Raw genomic sequence first — 16,540 nt, 5'->3', positions numbered from 1 at the left:
CCATTTTCCATCCCTCCCTCTCCAGAGTAATAATTAATCTGTCTTTGATATACAAGGCAACTTGGGTTTTAATTTTGAAATTATTGAAAAGTTGAAAAAGTTACTATTTTCTCTTCTACACTGGTAGTAATTTATCTTGAACCAAGCTAGTTCAATCTTTTAAATATAAACTAAACTCCAAATCATACTTTAGTTAATAAATGCTGATATCTACTGAGTTCCTGTTCTATGCAAGGCTTTCAAGCTAAAAGAGGTAAAACTCTTCTATTTCTATTTCTCCCCTAGTGTGGGGAGGTAGTACAAGAGTAAATAACCAAAAGGTAGAACATGTGCTCTTCCCAGCCACTGTGCTGAAGTTGACAAGTTCCTGCACAGAATGGAAGGAAGAGCTATGCATTCGCATGGGGAAGGAAGGGGACAGGAAATGCCTCCTGAAGATGGGCTCCTACTTCTTTCTTGCTTCCAGGCAAGGCAGAATCTGCAATGCCATGGACACTCTTCCTGAGAAAGTAGATCTGGCTATCTTCATCTGGATCCCATAGAACAATTTCATCTATAAGCACATTTTTATAAACAAACTTGGGAAAACAAAGAGGGTTTTTTTTCCTGTTATTTTGCCTTAATTATCAACTAATATTGAAGCTTGATTTACAAGTGTGTTTAACATCGACAATCAGGAGATTTAGTGGAACAAGCACTGTCCTACTAGTTCCACTAGTGTCCTAGTCCCTATTTACCACTAACTAGTGACATAGCCTGTGGTCATCCTTTCTGCTCTCTGGGCCTCCTTCCTCTGTTAGAAAATGGGGCACTTGAATGTTAAAATGTGTAAGTTACATGTGTCAGAGCACTAATTAGAACCATTTTCCAGAGTTGGAAGGCCTGGGACTCTCCACAATGCCTACTAAAAGTAGATGTTCCCCAAATATGCCTAATTTGCTCTACAAACTCTATAGATAATTTTGGAGTTGAGGAAACTTTAGATTTAGTACATTAAATAACTTGCCGAGGACACACAACTAGTATGAGGCAACGTGGTAAGTCAAAACTGATTCATGAGCCTTGGAAATCTGTATTCTCTCCATTGGCCCTATGAAGATCCCACCCCTCCAGATACAAAGCAGAGAGAAAGTGATTTATATCAAATAACTTACATGCCAGAAATAATCTATATCTCATTTAGTACCCAACACACCTTGGTAAAGTAATTAGTACTTAACTTGAGTTCTGTAGATAACGAAGTATAGGTTCAAAAAATTACATCATTTGCCCAGGAACACAGATATAATAAGTGAAGAAGCTAACTCTTGGTCTCAAATCTGTCCAGTTCCATAATATGTTTTAGAAACAGAAAAAAAATGTGTATTTCTTTCATTTCATTGTTAGTTTTGATCTGTAGTAAATATGTATGTGCATTTGACCTCATGTGTGCTTGCTGCTCTGAGGGCATGGATGTGAAATTAGCAGTGGAATGAATGACTATATCCTTAATTTGATTCAAGGATGACTGAACAAAGTTCAATTAATATTCAGTAATAATAAAATCTAAATAATAACACATTTCTGATTCCCTCTTTGTAGAATGATCATTTAGAATTAATTTAGACCATTGTCGTGATTCTGTGAAGAGTGAGAAACTTTAGCTATTTAGCCTCTGCCTGACATGGACTTAGAAATCAAACAGTATAGCTTGAAATCATTGCTAATTCCAGTTAATACAATCAATTGGTGATATGTGCTCACTCACAGGCTGTAGCTAATTTGAAAAAAAAAAAGTACCCTTTTTTCCCAATATTGTTATTTTTAAATGTCAAGAATCAGATGTCTGCTGTTTAGAACTATTGTACCACTGCCAGTGACTGTCTGTATTAGGGTTTGGAGCAGGAACATGGATTTGAAGACATTAAAACTGTTTAATTCTCAGTTGAGATGTGGTTGGCTTTTATACATTTGGAATAAAGCATTTATGGCACATCTCAGGGTAAGTGCTAATAGCTAAGTAAATAATACAGAAGAGGTTCCGGGAGTAAAAGGTGGTTTTGTTGTTTTTGCTTTAAAAAGGCAGAATTGTTGGTTTTGTGTATACCTCTTTATGTAAATGTTATGTGTTGAATGATTGGCAGAAAAAGCCATCCAGAAGAGCAAGATTTTAGATTTCCAACTGTTAATCTAAAAAAGAAAAAGAAAAAAAAGCCTTCAAATCGTGTATTTTGCATTCATCCAGCAGCAGTAACAGGAAAAGGGAAACAAAACGCTCTCCGGTAGAAGTAGAGAGAGACACACACTGAGAGGGAGCAGGAGAGGCAAGACAGAGACCGAGGAAGCCAGCACTCCCAGAGATGAAATTTTAGGAGAGCACAATGATCGACCTTTTTAAGGCTGAATGGGTTTCTTCAGTTTGTGTGCAAGTTTCAAGAAATGGAAGGACTGACCAGGTTTGGGTATAACTCTTTTATTACTTTGTATTTGACGAGTGTGTGTTGTCGGTTTGGGTGGGTTTTCGGTGGGCAAGAAGGGTAATCTTTGTCATTTTATTTCATCTCTCAATAGTAGCTAGCAAGACTGAAAGCTCGCAGACTACTGTAGGTACAGATGGTAAGGAAACAGGTTGAGAGAGCAGATACCCTCAAATCTGTGTCTCCCTAGAGGCTTTATAAGATTTTACTGGACACACGAGCTAGGATGCTGGGTGCCGTTAGAGGACATTGTGTGGCTAAGGATTGAAATGGGATCGGTTGTTTTCAAGACTAGAATCCTGAGTACTTACTGTTACTTCACAAAATTAAAATTTCTGGGTGATTTTTTTTTTTTTTGTCTGTTAAATCAGATCCCACTAAAGATCACAGAAGCAGCACTCATAGCATGCATGAATTCAGGATTATTTTTAATGCAGGTATCGTTAGTTTTCAAATCTGTTCGAGATTATTTCCATCTTTGCCCAGTGGGAGTTTTCGTTCCCTGGCTGAGTTTTTCCTCCCTCTTGTCTCGGAACAATTTAAATTACACTAACTCAGTTGAAACTGTTCTCTGTGAAATTTAAAAAGTGTTAAGCAATTCTGCTAGTGACTGGCTACTGCAATGTTTCCTCACTGCCTTTTTCTAAAAAAAAACCCCATCAACTACATTAACTGATGACTTTTAGATTTTTAGTGTAAATTGCCTTGATACTCCAGTATGTGTATGCTAACGTTTTTGAGCACATTTCCGATATGGTTTGTACAATCTTCTTTTTTTTTTTTTTTTTTTTTTTGCTGATCTTAAAAGAGATATCTCTTGTGGTTGATAGAGAGATGAGGTTATTCCTGCTTTGTGACAACTTTAAATGTGGAATCAGTGAGCAACAGCCAAATCCTGAAATTCTCATTCATTCTCCCTCTCCTCTCTCTCTCTCTCTCTCTCTCTCTCTCTCTGGTTCTCTATAATTCTTGCCTTTGCCCATATCCAATTAATAGAGGGGAAAAGACAATTAGCAAAACATGAAAAAGCAGGAGTTTAGAAAGATTCACTGATATTAAAGGGAAGGTCAAAAATATATAAGAAAATCCTCTTGGAAATTGTTAAAAAAACTTATTATTACTGGTCTGCAATTTCATTGTTCTAAAGATTTTCAGCAACACTGAAAGCACTCAGGTAGCCACAGTCAGGTTTCTGTAGGTAACACACACTTGCTGATCAGACAGAATTCTGATTTACTAATTGAAGATGTGGTATTGGTTAGCAGGACTAAAAGAGAAAAATTACCCTGATTCTCTCAGTGACCAGTAGACTTTATTTCCATTTTCTCCATTCTGCTTAGAGGACAGTCTTGCTTGATTGCAAATAAAAGACAAATAGCTGAAAGTAATCATTCACCGTTCTTTCAAAGAAAGACTCATCCATAATCTCTGGCCCATTTGAGATGATGGTATTATCAGACTTTACACCATGATTTGTGAAAGGTAGAGCACATTAGTCTTTTCTTCAAGTTTCTTAGGTGCCACTAAAAAATATATGCAAGATTGCCAAGCTAACTTTAATTCATAATTAAATTGAACTTTCACCAATTTGATTTTAGATTCAAAGGCAACAGTCTGTCTTAGTGGATTATGATGAATTTAGAGTTCAATGGAATAATTGTTTTCTTAATTAGGCTCAATATCATGTTTCTCATTTGGGAAGAGCATTGTTGCCAGAGTCCACAACTATGCTGCTCACTGATGAAGACTTGAATCCTGTGGAGATGTCATCTGTAGAGGTCTAAAAGTTGAAGCTGACACTTCACGTGGTTCAAATTATAGTACCTTATACCAGTCAGATATTTGTCATCATCTGCCAGGGAAGCTTGGGGAAGAGAAAAGTAGCCTTTTCAATAAAACTGGTTTACTATTAATATAATCCAAAAAGAGTTATGTCACTTTGCTGTGTTTTGTATTATTCATCTGGAAATTTGAACCCATAACTTAGATGAAAATAATGAGTGTGACTTCGCATTCAAGGCTTATTTATCTGCTTCTCAAAACTACTTTGCCTGCCCTCCTAACTTCTCTGCAAGACTGCCAACTCTCCCCATCACCAACTAACCCACCATACGCAGCAGCTTCTGTCCCTAGTAACTGCCATTTGGATCACACCTCAGGGGAGAGAATTTTTTTTTTTACCTTATTTTGGTAAATGCGCATCTAAGTGTTTTTCAAATTTCTTAAACTACAGTGGGGAAGTACATTAAATTATTTTCAAAGAACAATGCCCGATTGGAATAATTTCCATCTCAGTTGATTTTCCAGCTGAGTCTTCTCTATTTGTAACTGAAAGGTGATGCTATCAGGATTATTAATTACTGTTACATAATCAACAGAAGTAAAGGGGGGAGTGTATATTGTATACTCCTGCTACTTTTGGTCAGTTTCTTAGTTCCACTGACTTTTAATCTTTTATGTCTTAGAGAACATACACATAACCAAGAAAAGACCTCTTCTGACGCTCCAACCTTCTAAATATACTGATGTACAGAACTATCATTAACAATAGTTTTTCAATTCTTAATGTCTAGTAATGTACTTTGGTCTGTTTCCGTTTCTAAAATAGATTTCAAATTACACTTGCAAAATGAGTTTTCTAGATAGGTAAATCTTTTCTTTCATATACATTAGCTCTCTATGCTCTATCAATGTGAGTGTCCCCTCACAGCTCTCACAGAATTAGGAAACTTACAGCAAAAATCAGCCTTGTGATATCACAGCATCCAAAATTAAAAAGTGATTAGGGAAAAGACCTACTTGTAATGTTAGACTCTGCATGAAACTTTATAAAGTGGTATCAATATGGCCAAACATGAGCATGATACATACATGCATGCCTGTATGGACTCTCATATACATGTATAGCCACTTGCTTTATCACTGACTCTTTGGGGGTAGTTTCCTTAATTTTATGTGCATGAGAGTCACCTGGTGAGTGTCTATAAAATGAGAATTTCTGGCATCATCCCCAAAGAGTCTGATTCTATAGATTTGAGATGATTCTAGCAGATATCAATCCAAGAATCAAACTTTAAGTAACAAAATTCTAGGGAACAATAAGATAATTTCTCATTTTATTTACTGAAGGGGGCAGTAGAGTCTAATAGATGGAAACATGGTCTGCAGGTGATAAGCCTAGGAGCTATAATTATAAATATAAATATATGATATTTGCAATATATAAATAGTATAATCTAAAATAAATATTATATTTATTAATATATTTGATGCCAATACTGACTTCCTACATGATTTTGGGATCTCTCTACTTAATACTTCCATTTCCAGATCTGTAAAATGGGCACAATGATAGCACTGTGTTTGCTTCAGCTTATTAAGAAATAAATGAAAAAATACAGTGTGGAAGTGATTTGAATTTAGCCATTCTCAAACGTGCTCATGCTTTAACTCTTCTCTGTGTGTTTCATGTACTATATCACTTTTCCCTTTTGATCTAATTTTCCTTGGAGCAGGGTTAGGATGACCATATGACCATACCCGATTCTATAGTGAAGGAAGGCTTTTTCCCAATGTGGGATGGCAGCAGGTCCTCATCACAGAGTAGGTGTGGTGCTGTTTTGTCCCATGTGCCAGCTAACCACACAGAGCTTACATTCTGCAGGTGAAAGGATCCCTGAGGGGCGATCTTTTGAAGCTCAGCCTCAGTGCGTCAGGTTTTCACATGACTTGAAGTCTGCTTCTAGAACACAGTTCTTGTAGCCTCTTCAGGCTTCAGTTTATATAAAACCTGCATTTGGTTTTAGACCTTGTGTATGCCAAGACCTTGCTGTCACTATAGGCAGCTTCGGTAAACTGGCCAGACAGGCTTAATTAACAGCACCAGTTATGAAGTTCCTCGACAAGAGAACTCGGTTTACCCTTCATGGCTCCTTTCTTAGCGTACTCAGGTTCTCCAAGCAGTGTTGCTCCAGAGGTGAGTTCCTCCACCATTGATAGCAGGTGGCAGTAGGCCCTTGGCCATCACCCTGTGTGCCCAAAGTCCGTCACCAATCTTCTCCATTCTGTGAAACGAACCCCTAAGTCTTATGACTCTGTCCAAATACAAAAGAGCAAGTGGACAGTGAAGCCCAGTCTCTCTCAGGATCTCTTCTCACGAACCACCAGAAGCTCAGACATTCCTATCAGCCACCTGCTTTTCAGCAGCCTAAAAACTTCACCCTTCACCTTCCCATTGCCACCAAAGCAGTAAAAACAGAGCCCATCAGAATTCACAGGAAGAATGGGCTACGGTTAATGAAATAATTTATCTTAATTTGGTGAACTTGAACTTTCATTAGAAAAGTAGAAATGAATGCTGATAGATGGGTCCACACTTAGAAAGAAGGCCTCCAACTGCTGGCCCACACTGGGCTATGAATGTCCATCTCACTGGTAACCTCTTCAGAAGTGAACAAGTATGGAGGGAGACACTCATAGAGGACTTCTTACTTTAAAGACCTTTAATGGACCCGTACCACTTGCCATCCTTGAAAAATTCATGTCTTTTTTTTCTTCTCAACTAGTAGAAGTTTAGCTGCCTCCTCTGTAACTCAAGGAGTGTCAGTTAAAGTACTGTCATTTGTTTGCAAATGAAACCTGAGCTTTCTGAAAATGACTCCTATGTAAAATCGTTCCCCCATAACACTCCTCCAGCCTTCTAGTTGATTTTAGATAGCTTCCTGTGCTCCCACCTCTTGGAAGTATTCCATGGCACGCTGAGCAGACACTTTTAGTAAAAAATGCCTATAAATAGCTGATTTTCCTGCTTGCTGCCTTCCCTCTAAGGCTTTCACAAAGGAGGTGAAACAAATCCACCAGAAACAAGAGCTCTCCATAGGGGTGTGTGGTAAGGCTTATGAAAAATCAGACCCACGGGCCGAAAATTGTCGAGTAGGTCGCTTTGGCATATTTGATTGAATATTATGTAATCACTACATGGAAAAAGAAACATTATATTTCATGCCAGATGATCTCATGAACTGAACAGTCAGTCAAAAATGTCTCATATGAACTTTTGTGCTTCTTTAAAAATATATATTTTAACTTCCGTGCTGCTTTAAAAAAAAAAAAAAAAGACTGTCAAAGCCAACTGTTGTTTATTAGGTTCCATTTGTAAATCTACATAAAAATTCCTGTAACTATTCTATGAGCAGAAGTTTAAAACTATTTCTCCTTCAGGCTGTACTTGCTCACACAGAGCTTTTCCTCTGAAGAACCTTCCTTCTCTCTTGTCTCCCATGGGCCACCCGTCATCATCACCACCATATCCCCCAGGGTGGGGTTATGGAATGCACTCTAAGATTGTAACCATGCGTGGCAAGATCTTAATCTTCTTCAACTGATCTCACCGAAATGAACCTTAGAAATCCAATATGTGAGGTTTATTATACACTGTGTTAGTCCATTTTGTGTTGTTCTAGTCTAACAGAATGCCTGACATTGGGTAATATATAAATAAGGAAGTTTCGTTTGACTCACCATTCGGAAGGCAACGTCAGATAAAAAACATAGCAGGGAAGTGAAAAGGGAATCGAATGCATGCAGAAGAAGCACCCACATAAGCAGTAGAGCAAGAAACTGGGAGTAGCCAGGCTCACTCTTTTACAATAGTTACTCTCTCGGGAACTAATCCATTCTCTTCTGAGGGGACAGCCTCCATGCCCTCATTATTAATTAATTAAAAATTTCAAAACATTAGAACTTTTTTGAAATAAAAACCCAAATTCGGCCAGCGCCGCGGCTCACTAGGCTAATCCTCCGCCTTGCGGCGCCGGCACACCGGGTTCTAGTCCCGGTCCGGGCTCCGGATTCTGTCCTGGTTGCCCCTCTTCCAGGCCAGCTCTCTGCTGTGGCCAGGGAGTGCAGTGGAGGATGGCCCAAGTCCTTGGGCCCTGCACCCCATGGGCGACCAGGAGAAGCAGCTGGCTCCTGCCATCGGATCAGCGTGGTGTGCCGGCCGCAGCGCTCCAGCCGCGGCAGCCATTGGAGGGTGAACCAACGGCAAAGGAAGACCTTTCTCTCTGTCTCTCTCTCTCACTGTCCACTCTGCCTGTCAAAAAATTAAAAAAAAAAAAATTCAAGCTTTAAATGGTTTTTTGAAAGAATCCCACCTCTTAAAGGTTCCACCCCCTCAACACCACCACATTGCAGACCAGCTTTTGGGTGACAAACCACATCCAAGCCATAGCCTATGCCCTCCTACTTCCATCTCTCCATTCGGTGCATCCTACTAGCCAAAGAGGATGGCGTTCAGCAACACTTCCCCCCAGCTTTCTTCATCGTCTCTCTTATTTTCTCCTGCTTTTTGAGTAGCTATTTTGTTATGAAGTTTGACCCAAAGCCATCAGTTCGCAGATGACAACACTGAGACCTGGACAGATCAACTGGCATTCCCATTGCTCCTCCGTTGTAGAGAGCAGTGGAGACAGGGGGCTGCAGGGAAGCGTCCTCACTCCCTTTATCCCATGTGTGAGCCTTACTCTGTCATGTAGCAGGAGGCATCCATTTATCTTGGTGTTCTGCATTCTCAGGAAATTCTGTTTCCATTCCACCCCCTGCTTTTTTCACTCTAGTCACCGAATCTCATTTGCTGGTTGTCGATGCCTGGTCTATTGCGAGAGTCTCTAGAGAATGGATGTCATTGAGCATTTTGTCTTTATAGAAACTCAGGGAACATTTTGAGGAACATCTATTTTTCCATATGGTTTTCCTTATGGTTTACTAATTTACGGTTCCACCAATGGGGTTCATAGGTTCCCCTTTCTTGACATTCTCACCATTACTGGTTATCTTTTGTCTTCTTGATAAGAACAATTCTAACAGGTATAAGCTGAGATCTCAATCTGGTTTTAATTTGTAATTCTGATGATTTGTGGTCTCGAGAATTTTTTATAAACCTGTTGGTCATTTAAATATGTTTTGAGACATGTCTATTTAGGTCCTTGGTCCATTTTTAAATAGGGTTATTTGTTTACATGCTATTGAGTTGTTGGAGTTCCCTGTAAATCTTGGGAATCAACCTCTTTGCTGTATATAGTTTGAAAATATTTTCTCCCATTATTGGTTGTCTCTGGACTCTTGATTATTTGCAAGGCAGGAGTTTTTAGTTTGATTTATTCTTACTTGCCCACTTTTGCTTTTTGCCTTTGCTTTTCAAGTAATATCCTAAACAAAATCATTCCTTACATCAATGACATGGAGATTATGTTTTCTTCTTCTAGCTTCAAATGTTTGAGTCTTATATGTGACTCTTGAATCTATTTTTAGTTGATTTTTGCATTTGATGACACAAAAAGGTCTAATATCACTCTGGATATTCAGTTTTCTCAACACCATTTATTGAAGAGACAACAGTTTCCTCATTGTGCCTTCTTAGAATCTATCAAAAATCAGTTATCTGTAAATGTGTGGATTTATGTTTGGGCTCTCTCTTGCTTGCATTGCTGTATGTGTGGTTTTATGCCACTGCCATATTGTTTGGGTTACTATACCTTTGTTCTATATTTTGAAGTCAGATGATGTGATACTTCCAGCTTTGTTCTTTTGCACTACATTGCTTTGGCCATTTGAGGTCCTTTGTGGTTACTTGAACCTAGGATCGTTATCTTTATTTCTGTGAAGAATGTCATTAGTATTTTGATAGGAATTACATTGAATTCAGCTATTGCTTTGGACAGTGTGGGCATTTTAACAATATTTATTCTTCATTCTATAAACATGAGATACCTTTGCATTTATTTTGTCTTCAATTAATTTCATTTTTTTTATAAATCTCAGTGTAGAGAGCTTTCATCTCCTTGGTAAATTTATTCCTAAGTATTTTTTCTTGCATATGAGATTTTTTTTTTACTTCTTTTTTAGCTAGTTCACTATTAAGGTATAGAAAAGTAACTGAGTTTTGTGTGTTAATTTTGTGTTCTATAATTTCACCGAGTTTGTTAGATATGACAAAATTTTGGTGCAGTCTTAGAGTTTTCCATGTATAAGATCATGTCTCTTGCAAATGGAAAATTTAGCTTTTTCCTTTCCAATTTGGATGCCTTTTATTTCTTTCCCTTGCCTGATTACTCTGTGTAGGACTTCCAGCACTAGATGGAAGAAAAGTAGTGACAGTGAGTATCCTTGTCTTGTTACAGGTTTTAAAGGAAATGCTAAGTTTTCCTATTTAGTATGATGATAGCTGTTTGTCATATATAGCCTTTATTGTGTTGAGGAACATTTCTTCTATATCTAATTTGTTGAACATTTTTATCTTGAAGAAATGTTGAATTTTGTCAAATACTTCTTCTGTATTTATCGAAATGATCACATGATTTCTACTTTCATTCTGCTAACATGAGTTATCATGTCTATTGATTTACATATTTTGAACCATCCTTGAATATCTGGGATGAATCCCATTTAATCTTTGTTAATAACCTTGTCAATGTGCAGTTAAATTCACTTTGTTACTATTTTGTTAACAATGGATTTTTGCATCTATCAGGATATTGGCCTGTAGTTTTCTTTCTTTGTTGTTGTTGTATCCTTGTCTGTGTCTTTGTCCTTGTCCTTTTCTTGGTAACAAGGTGATGCTGGCTTCATAAAATGAATTTAGGAGTATTTCCTCCTCTCTATTTTTTTAATAATTGGAAATAATTGATATGAGTTATTACATGTTTCATAAAATTCAACAGTGAAGCCATCAGATCCTGGACTTTTCTTTGATGGGAGACTTTTTATTATGGATTCAATTTTCTTACTTATTATTGGTATGTTCAATTAATCTATTCATAAATCAACCTTCATAGGTTGTGTATGTCCAGGAATGTATCCATTTCTTCTGGGTTATCAAATGTGGTAGCATATAATTGTTCACAACAGTCTATTTTTGTACCAGTTTTAATGTCCATTTTTCACCTCTGATTTTGAGTCTCCTTTCACTTTTCTTAGTTAACCTACCCAAAGGCTTATTAGTCTTTTTATCTTATTTAAAAGTCAACTCTTCATTTTGTTGATCCAGTATTGTTTTTCTAGTCCACACTTTATTTTTTTGTACTCTGATTTTCATTATTTCCTTCCTTCTGTTAACTTTGAATTACATTATTCGTTATGTTAACTTTCCTCTTAGAACTGCTTTTGTGGTATCGCATAGCTTTTTGGTATGTTGTGTATCCACTTGTCTCAAGAAATTTTTTAATTTCCTGTTTAATTTCTTCCCTGACCCATTGGTTACTCAGAAGCATGTTGTTTAATTTCTATATATTTGTAAAGTTTCCAAAATTCTTCTTGTTACTGATCTCTAGTTTTATATCATTGTGGTTAGAAATTATATTTGATGTGACTTCAGTCTTTTTAAAGTTAAGGCTTGTTTTGTGGTGGAGTATATGATCTATATGTACCCTGGAGAATGATCCGTGTGCAATTGAGAAGAATGTTTATACTGCTGTTGTTGCATGGAATGTTTTGTAAATGTCCAGTTCATGTGGTCTAGAGTATAATTTAGCTCTGACATCTCTGTTAGTTTTCTGTCTGGATGATCTGTCCATTGATGAAACTAAGGTATTGAAGTCCACAACTATTATTGTATTTCAGTACATCTCTCCTTAATATAGATTAATATTTGCATTATATATTTAGATGCTCTCTAACATGTTCATATATATTTACAACTGTTATATCTTTTTGTTGATCCCTTTATCATTAGATAGTGACCTTGTTTTTCTCCTTTTATGATTTTTTGGTTTAAAGTCCACTTTAGCTGATATTAGCTACTCCTGCTTGCTTTCAGCTCCTATTTATATGGATTATTTTTTTCCATCCCTTCACTTTCAGTCTATCGTGTACTTATATGTGAAGCGAGTCTCGTGTAAATATCACATCACTGAGTCTGTTTTTTTTTTTTTTTTTATCCATTCGATCTTTATCTTTTAGTTGGAGAGCTTAATCCATTTACATTCAAGGTTACTATTGATAAGTAAGGACTGCTTCCGGCCATTTTGTTAATTATTTTCTAGTTGTTTGTAGCAACTTTCCTCCTCTCTTACTAACAGTCAAATTCTATGTCACTATGACACCTTTCTTCCTCAGCTATGACTCAAAAAGAGGAAGTGATTTTTCTAAAACATGCAGCCCCCACGATTCTAGCGTGTCGCTCTTTCCACAGCACCACACTGAACATCTTTCCATTTCCATACCATGCTGGGTTCTCTTCCATGTGAAAATGAGTGATGAGAAGAAGAAGGAAATGAAAGAGCAGGAGGAGAGAGGAGAGAAAAAGGAGCTGTAACTCATTTAGAAAGTTCTGGGCCAATATTTCACACATGTTGTTCTCATGTTGCGCTTATTCTGTGAATTTCTAAAGTAGCTACTCTTTACTCTCATTTTATATAAAAAGAAGGGGTGATAAATTTGCTTAAGATTGTACTGCTAGTGAGTGACAGAACTACCTGATTCCAAAATCTGTTCACTTTGTAGATATTTCCATTGATCTTTTCCTAAAGAGTTTTTTCTTGATGAAAATTTACTTTAATAAGAATAAAAAATTGCTAACTATGGATTTTTTTTTAAAACATAGGTTCTGGCAGGAGAATTTGCCTACTCATAATGATGCCATTTAAAACATCCAATTCCCCTAATGGGGTGCCTGTGTTTGTGTCCTGGCTCCATACTCAGTTACAGTTTCCTGCTAACATAGACAGCAGTGATGACCCAAATAATTGTTCTCCTGCCACCCACATGAGAGCCCTGGATTGAGTTCCCAGTTCCCGGCTTTGGTCTAGCCCAGCCCACAACTGTGGGCATTTGGGGAGTGAACCAGCAAATGGGAGCTCTGTCTGTTTGTATCTCTCTTTCTTTCTGTGTCTCTCTTTCCCTTTCTATCCCTAGAATAAAAAGAAAGAACAGGTTCTACCTCTATACTGAAAAGTATAGAGGTAGATTTAGGTGTAAACCTAAATCAAATTTGGTATGTAGCCATGCATTAAAATAAATGAAATGAGATTCATTTGCAAAGTCAAATATAAAAAAAAATACATTTGTAGTAGACTATTATTTCATATAACAGGAAAATTATGCTAGCCCATGAAAGAATCATTGCTCAAAATTCTTTTTATTTTATAAGAAACAATATTATTAACCTCATGAGACTGCCAATCTGAATGGAGTTATAACATTGTTAATAATACTATAAGCTTCTTATGTCCAAATAAGCCCCATCTGCCCACAAAATAGCCTTTGCTATGTTTAATTTGGAAATATTTGCTAGTGCAAGAAGTAATTTCACTGAAATGATAAGGAAGTAAACTAGGAATCCCCAAACCCAATTCCTTTGTAAGTTAATGTCCTTTATATTTTATCTGCTCTTACCTTTTAGGAAGCAGATGGTTATCTCTCAGGCACATTTATATTTGTGTATAAACTTTATATATCCTGGTATATTAATTACATATTTATAAAATTTACCAGTTTTAGTATTCATTAATTAATACTCCACAGGTGGATGTTGTGGCATAGCAGATTAAGCTATTGCTTGGGACATCAGCATCCAGTATCAGATTGCTGGCCCAGGTCTCAGCTCCTCTGCTTACAGTCCAGCTTCCTACTAATGCACCCTGTTGGACAACAGATGATGACTCAAATGCTTGGAGCCCTGCCACCCATGTGGGAGACCTGGATGGAATTCTGGGCTCCTGGCTTTCACTTCGCCCAACCCTATCTGTTGTGGGCATTTGGAGAGTGAACCAGCAAATAAAATATTTTTCTCTCCCTCTTACTGTATCTTTGAAGCAGATGAAAATTAATAAGTAAACATTTTTACAAAATTAGTGCTCCAGGTATGAAAGAAAATATGCTTCCCTAAAGATCTACCCTCAGAATACCTCTTAATTACTCATAACAGTGTAACCAAGTTAATGAGTTATACAATATCCAATGTGGAGCAATTAGGTACACTAGCTGCAGTATCCAATGCATAAATAGTGCTGCTAAGGAAAGTCAGTTGAGTTTGAACTAATTCCCTTTGGATAACAATATAAAGTGGTCAGACTTTCTGAATCCATCATGATAAAAGCCACACTCAGTAATGAACTTGGAAGTCAATTTAATCTTTATTGTCCTGTTTCTTAGCTTGTTTGGAATTTTCCTCATGTACCTGTTTCACATGGCAGGTAATTCAGTGTGCTCTAGCAAACTGTAATTTAAGGTTTTCCTCTCTTTGCTTAAGCCCAAATGAAGTTAATTTAAAATGCTGGATACAGTCTCACTATATTCCACAGCCTCCACTTTTTATCAGTTCAATATTTCATAAAATATCTCCATGCATAAGGATAAAATGTTAATGATTCACTTAACAAAGACTTGTAAGGAACTAAAAAATGAAAGAATTCACTAAAATTAAGCCAATCCAACTTGATCCTATTTATGTTTTCAAAGATGTTTGTAAATTAATGGATGAACAGAAGTAAAATTGAATTTCTTAGCTTCAACCTGCAGAGAATCCTCATAATTGATATAATGTGTAGTCCCTTTGTCCACCAGGCTATAATGAAAAAAATTTTAATGTTTTAATAATATTGCCATTCTTAATGAGTCTTTAACCCAACCAAAGTTTAGTTAGCACCTGCTTGACAAAGAATGAACTCTGGAGATGACTATGTGAAAGTGCAAAAGGGAAGGACCAGTTTGGGGAAAGGAAAAGACAAGACAGGTAGCTGACCCCAGCTAGTGAGAATAATGAAAGACAGGATCTAATCTCAGGTTAACAAAATGATATAGAGGGTTTTTTTTTCCTAAATTACTCAAAATTTTCTGAAGCTAGAGGATGTAGGTTAATCTCAGCCACATTTCTAGAAACAATCAATGGTGTGAGGATAAGAACAGTGCTAAAAAACTGCCGGCTCCAGAAGCAACAAGCTGAGCACCCTGGAGAAGAAATTTAGGCAGATAGCACACCAGTAAGAGAAAAAAAAAATCCTCAGATCCAAGTAGCATCATTGGGCTCAGCGTCAGCTCCAGAAGTTGCGATGGAATCATGAGGAGTCAGGTGGGTTAATAGGTAGTCAGGGGATCCCAATGGAATTTGGGGTGTAAAATATAGTTGCTTCCTTCCCCAATACGTTATCTTTAGCAAGAACAAACAGGCCACCCTCTTTCCTTCAAATTTACCATGAGACTAGCAAGGGAGCTTTGCCTGAGCTCCCAGCTTACTTTGAAAACAAGTTACCTATCCCACCCTTAGCAGGCCAGACAGGATGGAGCATTGTAAATCAAGCCTTTTGCTGGGTTTTTGTCCCTGCCTGGTAACTGAATGCCAATCTCATTGTCATGTTTCTTTTTCCTTAGAAGTAGTATTTAAAAACCTCGGTCCCTTTGGGTTTCTTTCCTCTCTTGGAAGCCCCCCTCCATGCCGCTCCAGCTGGAGGTCTTTGATTCTAATAAATCCTTTTAAATCTCTCTGCTTTCCGCTTGATACTTCTTCTTTTGCACGAGACAAAGAACAGAGGTAACAATAATTTCTCCGCCACCGTTTTCCTGTAACGGAATCACATGGATTCTGTGGATGGCAGTGGGAACACTGTGCACCCAGAGCATCTAGACTCAGTTGGGGCTACCCTGGGAGACCTACAAGTCCACAGGCATTGGAAGAGCACAGATGGCAGGTTGGGAGATAGCCCTGGGGCATAATCTAACTGTATCCCATGACTGTAATACCTGAGGATTTAGCTATTAGATTAGGAAGCTTTTTCTAGCAAAGGCATCAGAACCCAAATAAGGTGAGGAGTTTCTTGCTATTGAGAATGCATAATGAGCAACTGTGTGAATGGGTTAGGAATAGAGCAAAACGCATTTCACCACCTGGTGAAAGAGGACAGGTGATCTTCAGGGTTCCTTTGAAATTGCATAAATTCTACACAGTCTAATATGGTAGCCACTGGCCACACATGGCCATTTAAATTTCAGTACATTAAATTTTGGGACTGACGCTGTGTCACAGTAGGTTAAGCATCTGCCTGCAGTGCTGGCACCTCATATGGGTGCTGGTTCAAGTCCCAGCTGCTCCTCTT

The 16,540-nt window shown here is 37.6% G+C and overlaps 1 protein-coding gene across 26 annotated transcripts in view; it reads left to right on the top strand.

Annotated features, from left to right (window-relative positions):
* The window catches only part of DLGAP1 (DLG associated protein 1), a 1,071,624-nt gene that overhangs the window by 666,766 nt on the left and 388,318 nt on the right, over nt 1-16,540 (top strand). For 3 of the 26 annotated variants that reach the window (XM_008261112.4, XM_008261109.4, XM_051852111.2), the window contains exon 1: nt 2,021-2,435. The exons of 12 other annotated variants lie outside the window; for them this stretch is intronic. In XM_008261112.4, coding sequence (XP_008259334.1) covers nt 2,361-2,435 — 75 coding nt within the window. In that variant the 5' untranslated portion in view covers nt 2,021-2,360. Of the gene's footprint in view, nt 1-1,596; nt 1,982-2,017; nt 2,442-16,540 lie in introns of those variants that run through there. 11 more of the 26 variants (XM_051852113.2, XM_051852115.2, XM_051852107.2 and 8 more) reach the window with 8 other exon arrangements.

The sequence above is a fragment of the Oryctolagus cuniculus genome, chromosome 10 (assembly GCF_964237555.1).
Source record: "Oryctolagus cuniculus chromosome 10, mOryCun1.1, whole genome shotgun sequence".
Taxonomy (NCBI): Eukaryota; Metazoa; Chordata; class Mammalia; order Lagomorpha; family Leporidae; genus Oryctolagus; species Oryctolagus cuniculus.
The sequence above is the reverse complement of the archived record's forward strand: the minus strand, read 5'-3'. Positions and strand labels throughout refer to the sequence as shown.